Source organism: Capra hircus, chromosome 7 (genome assembly GCF_001704415.2).
Source record: "Capra hircus breed San Clemente chromosome 7, ASM170441v1, whole genome shotgun sequence".
Lineage (NCBI taxonomy): Eukaryota > Metazoa > Chordata > Mammalia > Artiodactyla > Bovidae > Capra > Capra hircus.
Genome location: NC_030814.1, coordinates 102520020 through 102542925, shown reverse-complemented (window position 1 = coordinate 102542925; position 22906 = coordinate 102520020). Strand labels below are relative to the sequence as shown.

Here is a 22906-nt window from a genome sequence, read left to right as displayed (position 1 = left end):
CTGGGGATCTTCCCGACCCAGAGATCACACCTCCTGCGTCTCCTGCCTTGACGGGTGGATTCTTTACCACTGATCCACCTGGGAAGCCCAGTGTTGAATATTAACTACACTTCTTGTGATCATTTCATAATGTATACAAATATCAAATCATTATATTGTACACCTGAAACTAATACAATGTTATATGTCACGTTTCATTTTAAAAAGGACTCTCTAGAATTTAATATAAATTAATCCCTGCTATAGCTAGAGGAGCTGTATATTCCAATTGTCCTGGGATAGCCAGCTTGTTGTAGTTGTCCTGGAGTAATTGTTTGGATCACTCCCTTTCACTGTCGAAAAGCGTTTCAGTTTGGATAGCATGTTAATACAGAACTGTTGGCACAATGACCATGCTCTCACCCTGGCTCCACCACAGCTGGGGAACCTCAAGCAAGTCACTCCGCTACAAAGCACTGTGCTTGTCAAACATTCATAGCAACCGAACACGTTCTTAAATGAAGACTCTCTACAGAAATACCACGGTAAGCAACAATTCAAAGTACCATTTTATTAGTAAAAACAAAATTCTTTCCTATAGTCGAGTTAGTGTTTACATATGAAGCAACTGATTCTCACTGAGGCTGCTGAGATGGACACTCATATTTTAAACCGGAAGTTGTAGCTAAATCTTATTCATGCATTGGGTAAACCCCTGATTCACAGAGACATGGTGCAAAGAGTAGCTTTTATTTTTTTCAAGGGCTCCCCTCCCCTCTAAGTTAAATGGAGATGGCAGGAGAATCCTATGTTAGTTATTTCCAACACCTTAAAAACTGCTACCCAAAGTATATTTTTAAATTACGGTTATAAAACATTTTTAAATGGAATTTGATGCTAAGTAACATTTGCAGAACTGTCAAAGCCCTCCTTGGAACACTAGTTTTAAAAATGGCTGAATGAGACCATTGGGCAAGTCACATCCAGCTCAAAGGCCTCTATTTCTAAGGCTGTTTTTTTCTGTCTGGAATTCAGTTGGAGGTGGCGGGGGAGGAGAGGATGGAATAGCACCTTGAAGGTTTGGACTCTGCTATCCTTACAGCAAAAGCCCCAGAAGCAAGTGGGGGCTTTTAGAAGGCTGCAGGCAAAAGAGGAAAAGCCATTTAAGTGGAGCAGAAACTCAGACTTTTCAACTTGCACAAGGCAGAGATGGTCCAAAAGCATGGTAGGAAGATGTTGGCAGCTTTATCCATCTGCTTCCAAGAGTCTCCAGTTTTTAAGATAAAAAGCGTCTCTGGCCTCTTAGTTTGAGAGCCAAGGAGCATAGCTGGAAGAATGATAAGAAGTTTACTGTTTTAATGCCAAATTGGGTCACAATGAACTAGAGACATGAGCCAAGTGTGCCTATAAGTGCAAATTTGAACCAACTGCCAACTTGGTTAAAATGAGGACATTTCTCATAAAAATCCAGATTTCTGGCTTTACTTGTGACAACAGGAAGCTCTGGCACCAGTGGGCTGCTCTCCCCAGGGCCATTCTGGGGTAGAGTCAAGCTTCTCGTGTCTCGTGCCCAGACAGAGCAAAGCCCTCCATGTTGGCATTGTCGCCATCGTAATCTGCTGGTCACCCCAGTGCACAGCAACCATCTTGATTACTTGTTGGTCCCTGTGGGCATTTGAATGTGCCATCCATGGAACTGATGGTTGTGCTTCTGGGCCTAAAATTCGAGTGAGGTGTTCCCAACAAAAATTGGAACAGGAAGGCTCTGGATTCTAATTTCTCAGAGTTCTCTCGCACCTCAGGCTCATGATCTTGAGCAAATCACAGCTAACTCTGCACGGCTGTTTCCTTATCTGTAAAATGGAAGCAGAAACTCCTGCCCTCTCTGAAGTATGGGCTGTGATAAGGATCAGACCGTAGCACCTGGTGCTTTATAAACTGTAAGGTTCTGTGGTCCTTTGTGGTTTGTGGTTTAGTTGGTCTCACATCCATCCATCCATCCCCAGCTTGACTAGCACCCCAGTTACCCTGGGGAGTAGCCTCTCCCATTCTCAGTCTGCAGAGTTGGGTGGTGTTGACCCAAACCTCAGTCTGGATGGACGTGGGGTCAGGACCACCAAGCAGAGTGCTGCATTTTCCTCAAAGATATCTTTGTGTCCTGGGATGGGTGTATGAACTAACTGGGGCTAACAGATTTAGAACCAGGACTTTGGATCAAACTGTTGGAAAGAGACCTTCTTTTCTGCTGAACTTGGCTGTCATGATGCTAATCTGGGGATAGACCTGAGAATACAGCTGAGGAGAGAAAAAAATGGAAAGATGGTAGGAAACAAGGTCTGAGTCACATAATTGGAGGCTTCGAGTCCAGATATTTATCAACACATACTTCCCTTTTGCTTCAGTTGGACTGAATGGGACTAACTCACTTGGCGCCATAGGGGGATCTTACACCAGCAGGCAGACTTGTGAGCGTTTGTTTGATTTGGATTCATTTCCCTGGGCACTCTCTGACCTCAAGTCCTGGGGTGCTCCTGCAGCAGCTGCCAGCTCTTCTCTCTGCCTGGATTTGACCATCCACACTGCTTTCTTGAAGTTCTTGAGAGGGTCCTGTTGTGAGAGTCTTGACGAAGGGCACTGGAAACGCTCGCGGATGAGATAGCCGTGTCTGGAGGGGGCAATGAAGCCATTGGAGGTTGGGATGATTCTGTTCACCACGGCATGGACAGACTGGACAGCCAACAGTGCCCCTGTAGGGGGAAGTGGGGGGATGGGCACAAGTGATAAAAGTGCAGCCACAGAGATCCAGCCTCACACATTTGAGAGTTAGCTGCAGGGGGTTAAATTTCCTCTATCCCCCTTACTCGCTTAGGCATGAGAGCAAAATTCTCAGCCCCTCTTGCTTCGTCCACAATATGGGAATGGTAACTGAGCCACCTGCTGAGGGGAATTCTGAAGATTTGAAGATGGTATGCATGCCAAGTGCTAAGTGTCAGTTTCATCCCAGGGTGAACTCAGTCAATATTATAATTGAAGAAGAAGTGGGAAGAGGGGTTGCGAACCTGTGCAGGATGGGCTTTTAAGGCCACAGTCCACAGACCTTAGCTTCTGAGCCATCTGTGACATTGCGCCAGGCATCTTTATTGCACTGTATTAGAATACAATGTATTCAGTTGCAGTGTATTAGAGTATAACTATTCAATTATACTGATTCAATCACAGTGTTTTCAGTTATAATGTATTTGATTACAATACCTTCAACTCTATCTGCTATTCATTCAACCACCTACTTGCTTTATGACCCTGAGAAAATTCCTTAATCAACTCTGAACTTCCGCTGCTTCATTTGTCAAATGGGGATAGCAATAACTCCTACCCCTCCCTGCCAGTGTCATAAGGGCTGCTCTCTCTATAGGAGAATCTGACAAAGGTACCCATGGGGAGCAGGTAGACCAGCTTCAAACCACAGCCCAACCCATCTCTCAGAGCCTCACATTTTATAAAAGGCAGGTGTGTACTGAGATAATGAAATGACTTGGTGACAGTAACCAGTACACAAGAAATGTTAACTTCTGTTAATATGTCCTTGCTGCTGCTGCTGCTAAGTCATTTCAGTCGTGTCTGACTCTATGTGACCCCATAAACGGCAGCCCACCAGGCTCCCCCGTCCCTGGGATTCTCCAGGCAAGAACATTGGAGTGGGTTGCCATTTCCTTCTCCAACGCATGAAGGTGAAAGGAGAAAGTGAAGTTGCTCAGTCGTGTCTGACTCTTAGTGACCCCATGGACTGCAGCCTACCAGGCTCCTCTGTCCATGGGATTTTCCAGGCAAGAGTACTGGAGTGAGTTGCCATTGCCTTCTCTGTAATACATCCTTAGTATGATGTTTAACAGAATGAGAAATGTGGAGTTTTCAAAGTGGTTGATGTTAAACAAGGTTCCCCAAACATTTACAGGGCCTCAGGAAAGAGAATGAATGAAGGTCAACATCCTATAAGATACAGTATGAAAGCACTGTAAATCCAGCTAATAAACTATTGTATTAAGTGAAATATATTCTATCCTTCTACATTGGTTGATATACCTTCAGAACACCTGGAAGGTCAGGTTTGGGTTGAGGATTCTCAGGCTCTTCAGTTCCATGTCCGAATATAACCGTGTGGGAGACCTCAGCTGTCTGTGATTTTCCCCTTCTCTGCCCACATCCAACTCCATCCTACATCCCTAGAGGGCCTCAGATACATACATGTGAATCCCCACCCAGTTCACACATCCAGACTCCATGCACACCGTTCCACAGTCACTCTCACAGCCTGAGGGTGTGCACGCTCAAGGCATAGCCCACTTTCAGAAGGATAGACCTGGGAAAGAGGCCCACAGAGGCCCTAAAGAGGGCTTCCGGGGCAGGTGGGGAGGGTGTTCTGGAGTTCCAGGTTTTCAGAGCATGGGTTCTAGAAAAAGAGGTATAGCTCCAGTTGGGCCTGTTCCCTGAGGCTGCAGATACCTGCCCCCCAAGCAGATGGACCAAATGAAGGGAGGTCAGAGCAGAGCCCTCTAATGGCAAGGATCCAGAACAGGGTCTTTTGTCTCCAGATCTAAGCTCAGTCCTACCCTCAAAGCAAAATGACTCACCATCCAGCACACTCCAGACAATTATGGAGCGATCTTTCAAGCCTGCGTAGACATACTTGTCATCCTTGGAGAAGCAAGCACATTGGACTCCTACACAGTAAGAATTCTGTAGAAAAAGGCAATGTGATCTTGGTTTCAGACTGAAAGACACCTAGGAATCCAGCCCCAAGGAACTTGTATAGGAAACCAGACTTGTAAACACCTCTTGGGTGATGCATATATGCTAAGCCGCTTCAGTCATCTCCAACTGTTTGCGACCCTATGGACTGTAGCCCACCAGTAGCTCCTCTGTCCATGAGATTCTCCAGGCAAGAATCCTGGAGTGGGTTGCCATGCCCTCCTCCAGGGGATCTTCCTGAACCAGTGACTGAATCTGGACCTCTTATGTCTCCTGAATTGGCAGCCAGGTTCTTTAGCACTAGCACCACCTGGGAAGCTCCTTCTTGCGAGATGGATTAAGTTAAAACCTGGAGAGATGCTACGCATTGATATTCCTTGGCCCAAAACACATCTTCAAAGAGATTGGTTTGAGAGGATTAGTGACATTTTGCATTGGAGAACAGGAATTTTAGGATTTAATTTCTTAAATGATCTTGGCTATACAAGTATTAGCTCCAATTGTATTTAATTAAAAACTATATGCTAAATTAAATTGGGAATCCTAGAACAGAAAAAAGGAACTCACTGAAAAACATATGATCCTGGACTTCCATGGTGACACAGTAGGTGGGAATCCACCTGCCAATGCAGGGGACGAAGGTTCAATCCCTGGTCCAGGAAGATTCCACATGCCGTGGAGCCCCTAAACCTGTGCGCCACAACTACTGAGCCTGCGTGCTGCAAGTACTGAGCCTGCGTGCTGCAAGTACTGAGCCTGCATGCTGCAACTACTGAGCCTGCGTGCTGCAAGTACTGAGCCTGCATGCTGTAAGTACTGAGCCTGCGTGCTGCAAGTACGGAGCCTGCGTGCTGCAACTACTGAGCCTGCATGCTGCAAGTACTGAGCCTGAGTGCTGCAAGTACTGAGCCTGCATGCTGCAAGTACTGAGCCTGCATGCTGCAACTACTGAGCCTGCGTGCTGCAAGTACTGAGCCTGCATGCTGTAAGTACTGAGCCTGCGTGCTGCAAGTACGGAGCCTGCGTGCTGCAACTACTGAGCCTGCATGCTGCAAGTACTGAGCCTGAGTGCTGCAAGTACTGAGCCTGCATGCTGCAACTACTGAGCCTGCCTGCTGCAACTACTGAGCCTGTGTGCTGCAAGTACTGAGCCTGCATGCTGCAAGTACTGAGCCTGCATGCTGCAACTACTGAGCCTGTGTGCTGCAAGTACTGAGCCTGCATGCTGCAAGTACTGAGCCTGCATGCTGCAACTACTGAGCCTGCGTGCTGCAACTACTGAGCCTGCATGCTGCAACTACTGAGCCTGCATGCTGCAAGTACTGAAGCCTGTGTGTTTAGAGCCTGTGCTCTGCAACAAGAGAAGCCACAGCAATGAGAGGCCTGGGCATCTAAACGGAGAGTAGCGCCATACATTGCAACTAGAGAAAGCCCACGCAAAGCAATGAAGACCCAGTGCAGCCAAAAATAAATTAGAAATTTAAAAAGATACAAATTAAAAATAAAACCCAACAACATATGATCCCAATAAAGTTGATAGCTAATAATATTGTCCCCATGTTACTTTCTTAGTTTTGACAAACATACTTTAGTTATGTAAGTTGTTAACATCAGGGAAAGCTGGGTGAGGAGCAGGTAAATGGGAACCTTCAAACTATCTTCACAACTTAATCTGTAAATCTAAAATTATTCCAAAATTAAGTTTATTTTTTTTTAAAGAAAAAGCTAGGTGTATTTAACTGCTGTGGTGATATTTCCCGACTCAACAACGCAAAGGATTACTCATATCTTAGCCTTATAGGGACTTCATAAAAATAAGTCAGGGGGATGAAGGCATTTTGAGATAAAACCGCATATATTCTGTTCTCTTAGTTTCAAGATTGTCTCCCTTAGTTTATTAACAATGCTTATATCTTGCCACCTCAGGTACTATCATTGTTCCCCATCTGAGAAAACTGGAATAATAGCACAACCTTACAAGACTGTTGTGAGGATTAAATTATAGAATGGTATTTTAATATGTATATTTGGACTGCAAGCAGATCAAACCAGTCAATCCTAAAGGAAATCAACCCTGAATATTTATTAGAAGGACTGACACCGAAGCTGAAGCTCCAATACTTTGGCCGCCTGATGTGAAGACCCGACTCATGGAAAAGACCCTGATGGTGGGAAAGATTGAAGCCAAAGCAGAAGGAGATGGCAGAGGATGAGATGGTTAGACAGCATCACCAACTCAATGAACATGAATTTGAGCATACTCTGGGAAACAGTGAAGGACAGAGGAGCCTGGCAGGCTGCAGTCCGTGGGGTCATAAAGAGTCGGCAGTAGTGACTGAACAATTTTGCATAATATATATGAATATGTAAACATATAACTCAACCATATGGATGTAAAATTTATAATAACTTTTTAGAGATGGATGTAAGAACTCTTAAACACTTTGTATGTAAAGGACTCACCAGTTTCCCTCCTCAGAGCCTTTGCAGTTGCTGTTCCTTCTGCCTAAAATGCTATTCCACCAGGCTTACCTGACTTTCTTAATAGTAGCCCTTGCACGCTCTACCTGTTTCTCTCGCCCTATTTTCCTTCAAAGGTCTTGTTGCACTCCAAACATCACGTGTGTGCTGCTTTGTTTTTATTTCACAAACATTTCATAGTCAGGAGCTCTCCTAAGGACAGGTACCACCTCAGTGAACAAAACACATAAACATCCTGCCCTCACAGAGCTCACAGTGTCTCCCCGACTAGAACGTGGCTCCAAGAGGCGGGACGCTGTCTGCTATGGTCACAGTGCCTTCCTCGGCACTAGAAAGAGCCCTGGTGTGGGTCATACAATCAAAGCCTTTGGGTGAAAGAAAGGCCAGACAGGATCAGGGTGAGAAGAGTGAGGCAGGACTGTGCCAGCACAGGATTTGACCCTGTCTTTATTTTTACTTTTTGACTGTGCTGTGTAACACGTGGGATCTTAGGTCCCTGACCAGTATCGAACCCGGGCCCCCTGCATTGGAAGCTCGGAGTCTTAACCAGTGGACTGCCCGCAAAGTTCCAATCCTGTTTTTATTTTAAATGTTGCTATTTGGGGCTGCACTGGTGGCTCACTGGTAAAGAGCCTGCCAATGCAGGAGACACAGCTTTGATCCCTGGTCCAGGAAGATCCCACACGCCGTGGAGCAACTCAGCCTTTGCACCACAACTATTGAGCCCATGCTCTGGAGCCCAGGCGCCACAGCAACAGAAGCCTGCCGGCCCTGGAGCCCATGCTTTGCAACAAGAGAAGCCACCACGATGAGAAGCCTGAGCACCTCAGCTAGAGAGGAGCCCATACTCGCTGCAACCGAGAGAAGCCGGTGCAGCCACGAAGACCCAGCACAGCCAAAAATAAACACACAGATAAAATATTTGAAAATAAATGAATGCTGATATTTTATTTTGTGTGTATTTTTTGCATTAATTTTGATTTTTTAAACATTGAACTAAACCATTATTTCTCTGGATGGCCAAGATTTTTGGCATCCCCTGAAACTCTCCTCTGGAGGTGAGGACCTCTCTCACTTAGCTCATCCTAGTTCCGAGCCTGGTCGGCCGGACACAGTGTACTACCCTTAATAAATGATGCCCATCATCCATTTTCTAATGCCAGGATATGCACATGGTGTGGCAGGCTACCCACCGTGTAGCTCATCTTGAATTTCCACTTGCACGCCTGCAGGTCCCAGAGACACAGTAGGGCTTCCTCGGCCCCGCTGACTGCCAGCTGCTCCTTGTGGCTGACCTCCACACAGGTGACTCGGCTCCCATGGGCCTCCAGAGGGAACACCTTGGAATTCACACACTCGTAAAGGAAGAGGTCGCCGTTGAGCATGCCATAGATGACACGATAGTCAGCCAGAACGGCCACACTGGCTATGGTGTCAGGCAGCTGGGTATAGAAGGTGTATATTGGCCCATCAATGACTGGACAGGGGTCCCCCGGGCTGATGTCCAGCACCAGGACGGTGCTGTCATAGGCAATGGCCAGGTGCCCCTCATCCTTACTGAGAGCCATGCAGTTGACGGCTTTCCGGGCTTCTGGAGGAGGGATACACATCACGTCTTGTCTGGAATTCAGGGGGAACACCAGGACAACCCCCGAAACGAGGCCAGTGAAAAGGAGATTGGCCTGCTCAGCGACCTCCAGACATCTGACCTCGTTGGAGGTGTCCAGAGCATCTTGCTCCTCACCTGTCATAGAGAGAAGGCCGCATCAAGAATGGATCACAGGGATACTGGTTCCCATCTTTTAAGGGTTAAAAAAAATGCTTTTGTTACCCTTCAACTTGGCTATAGCCAGCCTCCCTGCTTTTGTTCCTGCCCACCAATCATCCAAGCTTTAAAATACGACAATCACAACATCTCTCTGCCCTGCCTCAGACCCTCTGAAGATTTCTCAGAACCAATATACTTGCCTTTCTCTGGTCTTCAGAACCTCTCATCCCAAATGTTTCCTTTTGCCACCCTCTGTAAAGGGTAGGAGAGTAAATATATTTGCCCTGTATGCTCTCTGCTGTCACCACTTAACTCTGCTGGCACAGCCCTAAAGCGTCCTCAAACAACATGGAAACAAATGTGTGTCTGGATGTGGCCCTTGGCCTGTGGTTTACTGACTCCTATCTCCTTGCCCACCACCCTGCTCCGTTTCTTCACATCCTACTCTCCCCCATGACTAGGAGGCAAGCACCTCAAATTTTGCAACTTCATCTGTCTTGCTCACTGTTAACTCCCAGAGTTTGGCCCCAAGACTAGCACTAAACCAATGTCTGTGGAATCCAGACACGAACTTGAGAGTGAATTTCTTTTCTCATGTTATGATAGCCAGGCAGGAGATTGAAGGCAGAAGGAGAAAAGGATGACAGAGGATGAGATGGTTGGATGGCATCACCGATTCAATGGACATGACTTGGTGACTGAACAACAACAGGAATTTCTATACTTCCGTCCACCCAGTGGGGATCGAGCAGATATTACTGCTGACGTGCCTAGATCCCCTTTACCAGTCAGTTCACCCACATCCAAGACCTCATGGCTGTTGAGTGAAGGAAGCACCTCATTTAGAAATGCCTAGGGGCTGGGCCCACCACCTAGGATGGCCAGGGACTGCCTGATACGGGAGTGAAAAGGCTGGTCCCTTTGCTTCAAGATGGGACAACTGTGAAGTGCAATTCGTGTTCCTGGGCTCCTTGAGGAGTCAGGCTGAGACCAGCCCCATGTTCAGCGCTGCCGCCACCCAGCGTGCTTCCTCACTCTCTCCTCCTGGGAGCCCTCCTCCGTACACTGCTGTGCAAATATCCCCATCGGGAACCCTGCCTCCAGGGAAGCCTCAACTAAAACAGGAATTGACAATCAAATAACCAATGACCATACACTAGAAATTTATGAAATCGAGTCCTGTTTCCTACCAGCCACTTTTACCCTAACTGGAGTGGGTTGTCACACACCGAATGTTTGGGTCCTACCCCTAAATATGTGTTGAAGTCCTAACCCCCTAATGTGATGGTGTTGCTGCTGCTGTTGCTAAATCGCTTCAGTCGTGTCCGACTCTGTGTGACCCCATGGATGGCAGTCCACCAGGCTCCCCCATCCCTGGGATTCTCTAGGCAAGAACACTGGAGTGGGTTGCCATTTCCTTCAATGCATGAAAGTGAAAAGTGAAAGTGAAGTCGTTCAGTCGTGTCCGACTAGTAGCGACCCCATGGACTGCAGCCTACCAGGCTCCTCCATCCATGGGATTTTCCAGGCAAGAGCACTGGAGTGGAGTGCCATTGCCTTCTCCAGTGACGATGTTAGGAGGTGGGAACTTTGGAAGGCGATTAGATCATGAGGGTGGAGTCCCCATGAATGGAATTAGTGGCCTTATAGGAAGAGACTCTCGAGCTTGCTTCTTTCTCTGCTCTCTGCCACTGGAGGACACATTGAGAAGGTGGCCATCTGCAAACCAGGAAGTGGGCTCTCGACAGACATTGATCTGCCAGGGCCTGATCTCAGACTTTCTAGCCTCCAGATGCATGAGAAATAAGTGTCTGTTCTTTAATCTCCTCTTCCTGTCTATGGTGTTTATGGCAACCCAAACAGACCAAGACAGGGGCTTCAGTTCTCACCCACACAAAAGGCTGTGCTTAAGTCTTACAAACCTTCTGCCAAGGCCCAAATGCTGACTTTGTTTTTGTCCCCAGTTTTAGGGAAGTAGACGTAGCTGCCGTTGTGGGAGACTGCCGTGAGGCCAGTGCGATCCAGGAATGGGTTAGAGGCCCTCGGCTTCTGAGCGCAGGTGAGATCCCAGACTTTAAAAGATGAGGACTGATGGGAAGCAGATGCCACCAAGGCCCCGCCCCGGGCCAGCAGGCTCACCGGGGCCCCGACACCATCCAGGACATCCAGCAGAGTCCCCTGCGCTGACAGACTCCACACCTGAGGATGGAAGCAGAGCGGCAGAACTGACTTCTTCCTCATGCTGCTCTAGTTCAGGAGTAGTCTTAAGCTCACTTGTCTGCCTAAGATAAACTTTCAGGCGGGAGTTCAAGGGCCCTCACATTTCCTCACCCCATCAAGCCTCCCTACATCTCATCAATCAGCTACCATGGCAGTTCTCAAAGTGTGTTCTTGGGAACTCCTGAAAGTTAGCCTCCAGGTGGTTCTGCAAAAGGGGAGATTCGGGGAGTTCTACAAAAACACAACTATTTTTGCTGTTATTTAAGAGGCCATTTGTCTTTTTGCACATTCTTCCTCTCATGAATGAGCAGTAGTCTTCAAGAAACTATGGAATATGTTATCAGAACAAATGGGAGAAGGTAGAATCAAATATGAGAATCTGATTGTCTTCTATGAAGCCAGACAAGAAAGAGATTTGCCAAAATATGAAATAATAACACTTTCCATGATTTTTTTGGTATGTGTTTCAGAAAATAATAACTGTTTTCACAAAATTATGTTATTATATTCATATGTCATGTTGAATTAATGGAGAAGTATTTTTAGATTTAGGCATTTAAAAATTTAACATGGCAAGTATCAGTAGATATTAAAGGCAATACAGGATCTGAAAAATGACTCTTGTAGAAAAACGGGTGAAATAGGATCGAGGTCTGTAGATGAGTATTGTCCCGATGTTAATATCTTGGTTTTGATAATGAGATCAATGTGATATAAGATGTTAACCCTGAGGATAGCTGGATGAAGGGTTGATATGTATAGTTTATGTTTTATGGAAGAGTTGTGAAGAGACCCAGAGAGTACTCATATATGTGTCTGTGTGTATAATCATATATATATATATGTACATATACATGTGTGTGTATATATATATGTCCAATCCTGCTCCTCTGAAAGTTATACACACACACACACACACACACACACACACACACACATATATATGGGGCTTCCCTGGTGGCTCAGGTGGTAAAGAATCTGCCTGAAATGTGGGAGATCCGGGTTCAACCCCTAGGTCAGGAAGATCCCCTGGAGTGGAATGGCAACCCACTGCAGTATCCTTGCCTGGAGAATCCTGTGGACAGAGCAGCCTGGTGGGCTACAGTCCACGGGGTCACAATGAGTTGGACGACTGAGTGACTAACACACACACACATATATATGAGATATATCTGGGCTCTCTTCACAATTCTTCTGTAAAACCTGAAACTATTTCAAAATAGATCATTTGTTAAAAACGTATGAATCATGTTGATATAATCCACATACATGAAAGCTCCTTGAAGGTTCTCAATGACCTTTAAAAATCTAAAGAGGGCCTAAGACCAGAATGTTACTGCTACTGTATCACATGCTCTTCTTCCCAGCTTGGAGAACGTTGAGCTTAATAGGATTTTTTCCCCATCTCCCCAACCCTGCTCCTCCGAAAGTCAAACTCTTTTCAGTATTTTAGGTTTAGCGGGAGTGCTCTCTCTTTTGTTGAATGCTTTAATAGTTCCCCCTAGATCTGTCTCTGAGTCCCAGAAGACCACCCCTGCCATGTCATCCAGTAACCTGCTCTGTTTTGCCTGCACTAGTTTTTGTGGCTTTCTGTATTTTGAAGCCAAATAATCCCGAAAGAACTGTACTTTGGGACTTCCCTCGTAGGCTGGTGGCTAAGACTCCTTGCTCTCAATGCAGGGACCTGGAGATCCCACGTGCCACAGCTAAGAATTTGCATGTCACAACTACAAGATTCCACATACTGCAACTAACACCCAAAACAGGCAAATAAATAAATATTTTTGTTTAGAAAAAGAATCATACTTTCTCTTCCAGAGGTGGAGGTAAGGATGATGGGCCATGCATCTCCCCCTCACCTGAATGAGTGCATCCCGGGACCCGGTGACAATCAGATTGTTTTCAGGACCAAAAGTGGCTGTCTCTACCACATCTTCATGTTCAAGGTCAGTGGCCATGAATCGATGAAATCCCTGTGCATCTGCCAAAAATATCCTCACGGACCTTCCAAAACCTGAAACAGCAGAGACCAAGATTATACCTTTCACCCCTTGAGGAGTTTGAGAGCAATTGAATTCAATCAATAAAGATGTTTTTTTGAGCACCTACTATATGCAGGTGGAAAGAACAAAGTGGTGAACAAGATAGACTAGACCTCCGTCCTCGTGGAGCCTACAGTGGGGGAAGGGCGAGCACACCAGTGATCAATAACCTCATAGAAAACAGCAAAGTTATTTATTATCACAAGGCTATGAGTTTTCAGAGAGCTGATTCTGCCTGTTTGGGTTGCTCGTGGTCTCCCAGAAGAAAGCTGGACACATGGTAAATACGTTTTGAAGATGGAAGGAGGGGTGGGAGGGCAGGAGGGAGGAAGGAAAATAAAATGATTACAGCTTGTGTTAAGGGCAATGAAGTCAGGGGCTGGATGCCATGAGAAAAACAGGACTCAGAGACACACATAGCAGAGAAGGCAACGTGACGATGGAGGCTGAGGCTGGAGAGATGTGGCCATAAGCCAAGGAATCCTGGCAGAAGCTGAGAGAGGCAAAAAACAAACAAGTGACGAAAAACCAACAGCATCAAAAAAGGATACTTCTAGGAAGACTTTGGAGGGCGCCGGTCCCACCAATGCCTTGATTTTGGACTTCCTGACACTAGAACCATGAATAAAGATACTCTTACTGTTTTAAGCCGCCATGCTTGTGCGGTAATTTGTTGTAGGACATTTGCATTGCTCTTAGAGAGATGAAGAGGTGGCGAGCACTGGAAGGCTGGGAATAGCATGAGACGCCCGGAAGGAAGGAAAGGCCTGCTGTGTTTGAGAGAAGCATGGAAGCCGCTGTGGCTGGAGCAGAAGGAAGAGGAGGTGAAGGAGAGGAAGGAGGGGCAGATTAGCGAAACAGCAACAGGAACCTCCTTAGTGGTCCAGTGGTTAAGAACCTGCCTTTGAGTACTACTGATGAACCAGCGATGGAGGTGCAGACATAGAGAACAGATTTACCGACACGAGGTTGCGGAGGTCGGGGGTGGGAGAGAGGAGCCGGTAGGATGAATGGAGAGACGAGCAGGGACACACACATATACGCTGTCGTATGTAAAATAAATAGCCAGTGGGATAGCTGTGTGACTTGGGGAACTCAAACTGAGGCTCTGTGACAATCTGGAGGGGTAGGCCCCCGTTAAAATCATGCTGATTTCATGTTGGGTTTGGGGGTCTATTGCATTAAATAAGATGTATAGAACAATCTTTTGGACTCTGTGGGAGAGGGAGAGGGTGGGATGATTTGGGAGAATGGCATTGAAACATATATAATATCATATAAGAAATGAATTGCCAGTCTAGGTTCGATGCAGGATACAGGATGCTTGGGGCTGGTGCACTGAGATGACCCAGAGAGATGGTATGGGGAGGGAGGAGGGAGGGAAGTTCAGGATGGGGAACACATGTACACCCGTGGTGGATTCATGTTGATGTATAGCAAAACCGATACAATATTGTAAAGTAAAATAATAAAAAAAGACATATTGATAACACGAATGCCACTTATTTCTCTTTACCTCTTTAAAAGGGGTCACGAGAACATACACAATACGAATGTGGTTCACATTTGTAGTTTTCATTCCTGGACAGCGCTGGTCTAAAGTGTCTTGGCCCCTGGAAGTGGCTTTGTAAAAATCAGACTGAAGGATTTCCCTGGTAGTCCAGTGGCTAAGACTCCACACTCCCTTGGCAGGGGCCTGGGTTCTATGCCTGGTCAGGGAACTAGATCCCACAGGCTGCAACTAACAGTCCACAGGCTGCAACTACCGATCCCACATGTGACAATGATCGGAGGTGCCGCCTGGCACAGCTAAGACCCAGGGCAGCCAAATAAATACATTTATTAATTTTAGAAAATTGGACTGGGACTTCCCTGATTGTCCAGAGGTTGGGAATCCACCTTGCAGTGCAGGGGACAAGGGTTCAATCCCTGGTTGGGAAACTAAGATCCCACAGGACGCAGAGCAACTAAGCCCATTGGCCACAAGTAGAGAGTCCATGACAGTTATAAAAGATCTCACATGATGGAAGGAGGATCCCACATGCCGCACCTAAGACCTGATACAGCCAAATAAAAAAATAATAAACATGAATATTAAAAAAAACTTAGACTGATCTAAGGTGGCTCAGACGGTAAAGAATCTGCCTGCAATATGGGACACCCAGGTTCAATCCGGGTTGGTAAGAGCCCCTGAAGAAGGGAAGGGCTACCCACTCCAGTATTCTTGCTGGAGAATTCCATGGACAAAGGAGCCTGGCGGGCTACAGTTCCTGGGTTGCAAAGAGTCAGAAAGACTGAGTGGATACACTTTCACTTTCAAGGACAGTGAAAGTGATCTGTATGATGCTACAATGATGGATATACGTCACTACCCATTTGTGCAAACCCACAGAATATACGACACCAAGAGTGAACCACAGTGTGAGCCGTGGGCTTTGAATGAGGACGCTGCGTCAGTGCGGCTTCATCAGACTTGTCGTAGTTGCCTCAAACGCGCTGCTCTAGTGGGTGATGTTGAAAATGGGGGAGGCTAATGGGAGCAAGCAGGTACCTGGAACTCCCTGTGCTTTTTGCCCAGTTTGGCTGTGAACCTAAAACTACTCTAAAAATTTTTTTCTTTAAAAATAAAATCAGGATATGGAGCACCTGTTTGTCACCTCTACCAGGAAGCCTTCCCTGATTGCTTCAGACTAAGTCATATGTTCCTATAACCCTTATTTCTTATCTGAACGTGGCACCAACCAGTGTTTTTTGTGGCTATCTAATCACTCATCTCTCCTGATATGAGGGGTTGTGTGGGCTGAGTGTACTCTATTCTCTCAGCCCATGCCTCTCTATCCCTGTAACTCTCAGACAGGAGTAACCCCGCTCATTTCAGAGATAATGGAACAGAAGTCCAGAAAGTTTCAGAGATTTACCCAGAACAGGGGTTGACAAACTACAGCCCATGGGCAAAAATTGGCTGGTCATCTATTTTTATATGTGAGCTAGTAGTTTTTAAGTTTTTTCCATCCTAGGATTCAGTTCAGTTCAGTTCAGTCACTCGGTCGTGTCCGACTCTTTGCGACCCCATGAATCGCAGCACGCCAGGCCTCCCTGTCCATCACCATCTCCCCGAGTTCACTCAGACTCACGTCCATCAAGTCCGTGATGCCATCCAGCCATCTCATCCTCTTTCATCCCCTTCTCCTCCTGCCACCAACCCCTTCCAGCATTAGAGTCTTTTCCAATGAGTCAACTCTTTGCATGAGGTGGCCAAAGTACTGGAGTTTCAGCTTTAGCATCATTCCTTCCAAAGAAATCCCAGGGCTGATCTCCTTTAGAATGGACTGGTTGGATCTCCTTGCAGTCCAAAGGACTCTCAAGAGTCTTCTCCAACACCACAGTTCAAAAGCATCAATTCTTCAGCGCTCAGCCTTCTTCACAGTCCAACTCTCACATCCATACATTACCACTGGAAAAACCATAGCCTTGACTAGATGGACCTTAGTCGGCAAAGTAATGTCTGCTTTTGAATATACTATCTAGGTTGGTCATAACTTTTCTTCCAAGTTAACACATGACAATGGTATAAAATTCAAATTTCAGCATTCATGAAAGTACTTTTTTAAACTTTCTGGCCACACTGCATAGCATATGGGATCTTAATTCCCTGACCAGAGATTGAACCCCTGCCCCCTACATTAGAAGTGTGGAGTCTTAACCTCTGGACCTCCAGGGAAGCCTCTCAGCATCCATGCAAATTTTATTGGCACACAGCCATACTCACTTGAAATATCATCCTTGGTGCCTTTCACACTACAGGGACAGGGTTGGATCGTTATGACAGAGACCAGCAATGATGTTTACTATGAGGCCCTGTGCAGAAAGAGTTTGCCAGCCCACTTCCCCGTTTCCCCAGGCCCCTCTCCACTTCCAACCAAATCCAGAGTTGCTGCCTCACGACTCCAAATGAGAGCTAAACGCTACCTGCAGCGAGAAGAGACTCATCTTCAGATACCACCAGGAATCCCACAGCTTCCGGAAGCTTTTCCATCAGGCTGTCTCCTTCGGAGGAAACCTGTGCAGAATCAAGGACGCCCATCAAGCATTTCCACCAGGTTAAGGGTTTAAGGTCAAGGGCTTGCGTGTGATGCAAGCAAGGCTCTGCCACTCACTAGCTTTGTGATCCTAAGTAAATTCCTTCAGCCCCTGGCTGCCTCAGTTTCCTCATCTGTTAAGTGGGCGATGATCCCAGGACTGCCTCATGGAGCTATCATGGGGTTAGAAGTGCATGGAATGGAGCCTTCTGTCTCATAATCAACCCTTCCAAAGTGGTAGCTATTATCATTACTGTTGATGTTATTGTTGTAACCAACTCAGAGACCTGGCGACTATCACAGCACTCTAGATTTCTGCCCCAAGAAGAGCTCAGAGATCATCAATAAGATTGAAAGACAGATTGCAGCTGGAAGAGGGCAGTACCGTTCTCCCCATTCCCGAGTTGCAGAGATGAACTGATTTTGTTCAGCTCTTAGAGGAAGGTTTGGGTTTATTTTTGGTTGTTTTTGCTTTTGTTTTTGTCTGAAGCAGGGGCAGGAGGAAGTTAATTTTTGCAATGGTTGTCGATGAAATACAATTTTTACTTTAAGGCAGGACAAGAAAAAACTAAACATAAAATTCTCTCTGTGTGTTAGTTTGGGCCTTCTCCCTCCCTAAGGGGCAGTGTGCATCTGCCTAACACAGTAGCCAGCTCTCCTCAAAGATGGGAGTGCCTGCACAACCATAAAGATCAAGTTTTCTTTCTTCTTTTTCTTTTTATAATTTATGCTTTAATTTTGAGGGAAATGGAGATAGTAGGACGAGTAATTCTTTTCTATAGATATTTCACTGTGAAAGAGAGTCTTTTTAAGGTTCTCATTGGTTATCTATCTTATACATAATTGGAGAAGGCAATGGCACCCCACTCCAGTACTCTTGTCTGGAAAATCCCATGGATGGAGGAGCCTGGTAACCTGCAGTCCATGGGGTCGCTAAGAGTCGGACACGACTGAGCGACTTCACTTTCATGCATTGGAGAAGGAAATGGCAACCCACTCCAGTGTTCTTGCCTGGAGAGTCCCAGGGACGGTGGAGCCTGATCGGCCGCCGTCTGTGGGGTCGCACAGAGTTGGACACGACTGAAGCGACTTAGTCCCAGAAGCAGCAACACAAAGTGCAAAAAAGTGAATCAGCTATACGTGTACATACAGGGCTTCCCTGTGGCTCAGCAGTAAAGAATCTGCGTACAATGAAGGAGCCGCAGGAGACACAGGTTCAATCCCTGGGCTGGGAAGGCTCCCTGGAGGAGGGCATGGCAACCCACTCCAGTACTCTTCAAAGGAGAATCCCATGGACAGAGGAACCTGGAGGGCTACCGTTCAAAGTGTTGCACAGAGTCGCACACGACCAAAGCGACTTAGCACACATGTACACCTATATCCCCTCTTTTTCAGATGTCCTTCCCCTCTCGGTCACCACGGAACACGGAGCAGAGTTCCCTGCGTGATACAGTGGGTTCCTGCCGGTTATCTATTTCACACATGTGAGTGTGCTCGGTCATGTCCAACTCGGTAACCCTATGGGCTGCGGCCCGCCAGGCTCCTCTGTCCCTGGGATTTCCCAGGCAAGAGTACTGGAGTGGGGTGCCATTTCCTTCCCTAGGGGATCTTCCCAACCCAGGGATCAAACCCCTATCTCCTGCGTCCCCTACACTGGCAGACGGGTTCTTTCCTGCCAGCATCACCTGCGAAGCCCCTCTAAAAGGAGAGTGGAACCTAAATAACATTTAACCTTACAAAGAAGAGGCTTCCTTCGAGCCTCTAGTGGAGGGCTCTGAATCAATTTAAGCTGTACTTCCAGGGGGCCTGGACTTGACTGCATCTTTAGTTTAAGTTGATTTTCCCACTGTCTTCAAATGTGCTAAAAAAAGAATCAGGACTTTCTCCGTAGCGGGACTAGGATCTGAACACTAGTGAGATTCTAGAGACCCCTAGTTCTTACAGCCCAGTCACCATCCTCCTAAATAGCAGAACTGATCTCTCTTCAGCCTGACCACCAGCTTTTTTGGGGTGCTGGGGATGGTCGTCCAGTCACACCAACAGTGTTCTGCCCCGATATGCATGTTTCTAGGAATCTAGTTTGAGTTCTGCCAGAAAAAGACACTGAGAAGAGTATTTGAGTGCAACTAGTTTATCTGGGGGTCGATCCCGGGAAACACTGGTAGAGAGTGGAGAATTGAGACAAGGAGGGAAAGGCAGCCAGTCAGTGTGGCTTGACAGGCAGTTACCAATGCAGGGAAATGTATGTGAGTCTTGCTGGGGATGCCTTGAGAGGAGAGCAGGCATCAGCAGGCCCCCACTGAAGGGTCAAGAGCTGGGTGGGGTTCTACCCACCACCTCTATTTCAGACTGGGTAGAGGCTGCTCCCAGGAGCATCAGTGCAGAGACCAAGTGTGCGGGTGTCGGGAGAGAAGGGCAGGAAAAAAAAAAAAGACTGAACTAGGTGCAGGGTCACAGATGTGCCTAACATCAAGCTTTTTGACTGCTGAGGCATCCATTTCCAAAGACAGCCATCTTGAATAAACAAGTTGGCAGCTGCTAGCAAAACCACCAGATAAGGAACCAAGCTGCCCACCCCTGAAGGTTCCTCTTTCAGAAAACTCTGGTAACCTAGATAGCTGACCACTTGGGGGATCCTGCCTTCCCCTTCCTACATCCTAGCTCCTCCCCGTATGTTTTAAATTTTCAAGTGAAGACTGGGTCCACAAAAGGCTTGGCACCTCACCCTCAAATCTGTGTGGCCCTCAGCCATGCTATCTACCTTCTTCAAAGTTCTCTGATGGTTTTTAGCTGAAGTGCATCCCAGGATCATTAAAAAAAAAAAAAAAAAGAGCCACAGGAGCTGACCCAGTCATAAATAGGGGCTCCGTGGGAGAAATGTGTTAGAGCTCTCTATGAGTGATAGGTGCCCAGGCAAGCTCCATAGGCATTCCTAACCGAGGGCGTTATCATCAGTAGCCTGGGGACCTGGAATGGGGCATCAAAGATGAGTTCAGTTCAGTTCAGTCTCTCAGTCGTGTCCGACTCTTTGGGACCCCATGAATCGCAGCACGCCAGGCCTCCCTGTCCATCACCAACTCCCGGAGTTCACTCAGACTCACGTCCATCGAGTCCGTGATGCCATCCAGCCATCTCATCCTTGGTCGTCCCCTTCTCCTCCTGCCCTCAATCCCTCCCAGCATCCGAGTCTTTTCCAACGAGTCAACTCTTCGCATGAGGTGGCCAAAGTACTGGAGTTTCAGCTTTAGCATCATTCCTTCCAAAGAACTCCCAGGGCTGATCTCCTTCAGAGTGGACTGGTTGGATCTCCTTGCAGCCCAAGGGACTCTCAAGAGTCACAGGGAGAAATCTGAACTCGACTAGCATTGTTTTCAGTTTACTCCACTGTTACCCTAGTGCTCCCACCCTGCCCCAGCCGACTGGAAGCCTGAGGAGGTGCCCATCTGTTCATCCCTTTTAGTGCCCTGGATGTAGTTTCCCTGTTTGCCCCCATTTTACAGATGAGGAGACTGAAGCTCAGCGAAGGGCTGAGTAGCCCAAGAATACAACTAGGTAAAGGTAGAACTGGGGTCTTCTTTTCTGTTTTTGTTTTTCGGTTTGTCTTTGTTTGTTTGCTTATTGAAGCATAGTTGATTCTCAACATTGTGTTAGCTTCTGGTGTGTGACAAAGTGACTCAGCATATATATTCTTTTCCATTATGGTGTATTACAGGTTGTTGAATCTAGTTCCCTATGCTAGGCAGCAGGACCTTGTTGTTTATCTATTTCGTACATAGCAGCTTGTATCTGTTAATTTCAGACTCTTAATTTATCCCTACTGCCCCCCATCCTCTTTCCCCTTTGCTGACCAAAAGTTTGTTATCTGTCTGTGAGTTTGGTTCTGTTTTTTAAATAAGTTCATTTGTATCGTATTTTAGATTCCACGCATCAGTTCAGTCCAGTTCAGTCGCTCAGCCGTGTCCGACTCTTTGCGACCTCATGAATCGCAGCACGCCAGGCCTCCCTGTCCATCACCAACTCCCGGAGTTCACTCAGACTCACGTCCGTAAGTATATCATATGGTATTTGTCTTTCTCTGTCTGGCTCACTTCACTCAGTGAGATACTCTCTGGGTCCAGCCATGTTGCTGCAAATGGCATTATTCCGTTCTTTTTTTTTTTGGCTGAATAATGTTTCCTTATGTATATGTACCATCTTGTTTACCCATTCATCTGTCTGAAGGATATTTAGGTTGCTTTCATGTCTTGACTCTTGTAAATAGTACTGCAACGAATATTGGGGTTCATGTATCTTTTTGAATTGGAGTTTTCTCTGGATTTATAGTGGCTGCACCGATTTACATTCAGGACTGGGATTTTCAAACTCAGTGGGTCTGACACTAGAGTTCATGTTCCTTGCTAGGCTGGAGGATATTAATGAAAACAATCAGTGATTGAAGGAGTAATGGGAAGCAACCAAGAGACCTGATGAAAGGACTGGGATTATCTTCCATGATCATATTTGGTGCCTTGATTGCTCAGGGAGGCTATGAGGCATGAGGTCCAGAAATCTGGAGTTTGGGGGTGATTCTTTTTTAAACCTTTAATTTTGCATTGGAGTATAGCCAATATCAGAGAAGGCAATGGCACCCCACTCCAGTACTCTTGCCTGGAAAATCCCACGGATGGAGGAGCCTGGTAGGCTGCAGTCCATGAGGTCACTAAGAGTCGGACACGACTGAGCGACTTCATTTTGGCATTTCACTTTCATGCATTGGAGAAGAAAATGATGCTGAAGTTGAAGCTTCAGTATTTTGGTCACCTGATACAAACAGCTGACCCTTTGGAAAAGTCCCTGATGCTGGGAAAGACTGAGGGCAGAAGGAGAAGGCACCAGAGGCTGAGATGGCTGTACGGCATCACCAGCACAATGGACATGAACTTGTGCAAACTTCGGGAGATGGTAAGGGACAGGGAGGCCAGGTGTGGTGCAGTCAGTGCCGTAGCAAAGTCAGATACAACTGGCCGACTGAACAACAACAACAATGTAGCCAATTAACAATGTTGTGATAGTTTCAGGGGACAGCAAAGGGACTCAGCCATACTGTATATATGTATCCATTCTCCCCCAACTCCCCGCCCATCCAGCCTGCTGTACAACATTGAGCGGAATTCCCTGTGCTATAAAGTAGGTCCTTGCTGGTTATGGGATGATTCTTTAGTGGCCATATTTCTCCCTTCCTGAAACTCTCACCTCCTCAGTAGGACACGCAAAACCCTCTGTGATCTATTGCCACTCCACTTCTCTTTCCTCCATAGCATCCAGCGTGTTCCTACCGCCTCACCATGCAATCCCCTATTCCTTCCATCTTTGCTTATGCATCTTAGTAATCCTTTCTCCTTCTGAGGCTGTCTCCCTGGAGAGGAACCTTCCAAGAGTGCCTCTATCAGAAGCATTTGTTCCTTCACCCAAGCAAGAACATGCTATTTCTGCCTCTACTGAAAACAGACTCTGCTCCTCTTAGTATGACTATGAGTCATTGGAGAGCCTGGCTCCCTCCCTAGACTGAATTCTTCCCTAGACTGACGATGTGGTTAGACTCTAATGCACGG

General features: G+C 46.7%; 1 protein-coding gene across 1 annotated transcript in view; it reads right to left on the bottom strand.

Moving 5' to 3' along the window:
* NWD1 (NACHT and WD repeat domain containing 1) overlaps window positions 525-22906 on the bottom strand; it is an 86305-nt gene continuing 63923 nt past the window's right edge. Inside the window, exons 14-19 of the mRNA XM_018051352.1 lie at window positions 17206-17296; window positions 13054-13208; window positions 10897-11173; window positions 8400-8950; window positions 4608-4713; window positions 525-2726 (exon numbers count right to left, since the gene is read on the bottom strand). Of these exons, the coding sequence (XP_017906841.1) occupies window positions 2425-2726; window positions 4608-4713; window positions 8400-8950; window positions 10897-11173; window positions 13054-13208; window positions 17206-17296 (1482 nt within the window). The 3' untranslated portion in view covers window positions 525-2424. The remainder of the gene's footprint in view (window positions 2727-4607; window positions 4714-8399; window positions 8951-10896; window positions 11174-13053; window positions 13209-17205; window positions 17297-22906) is intronic.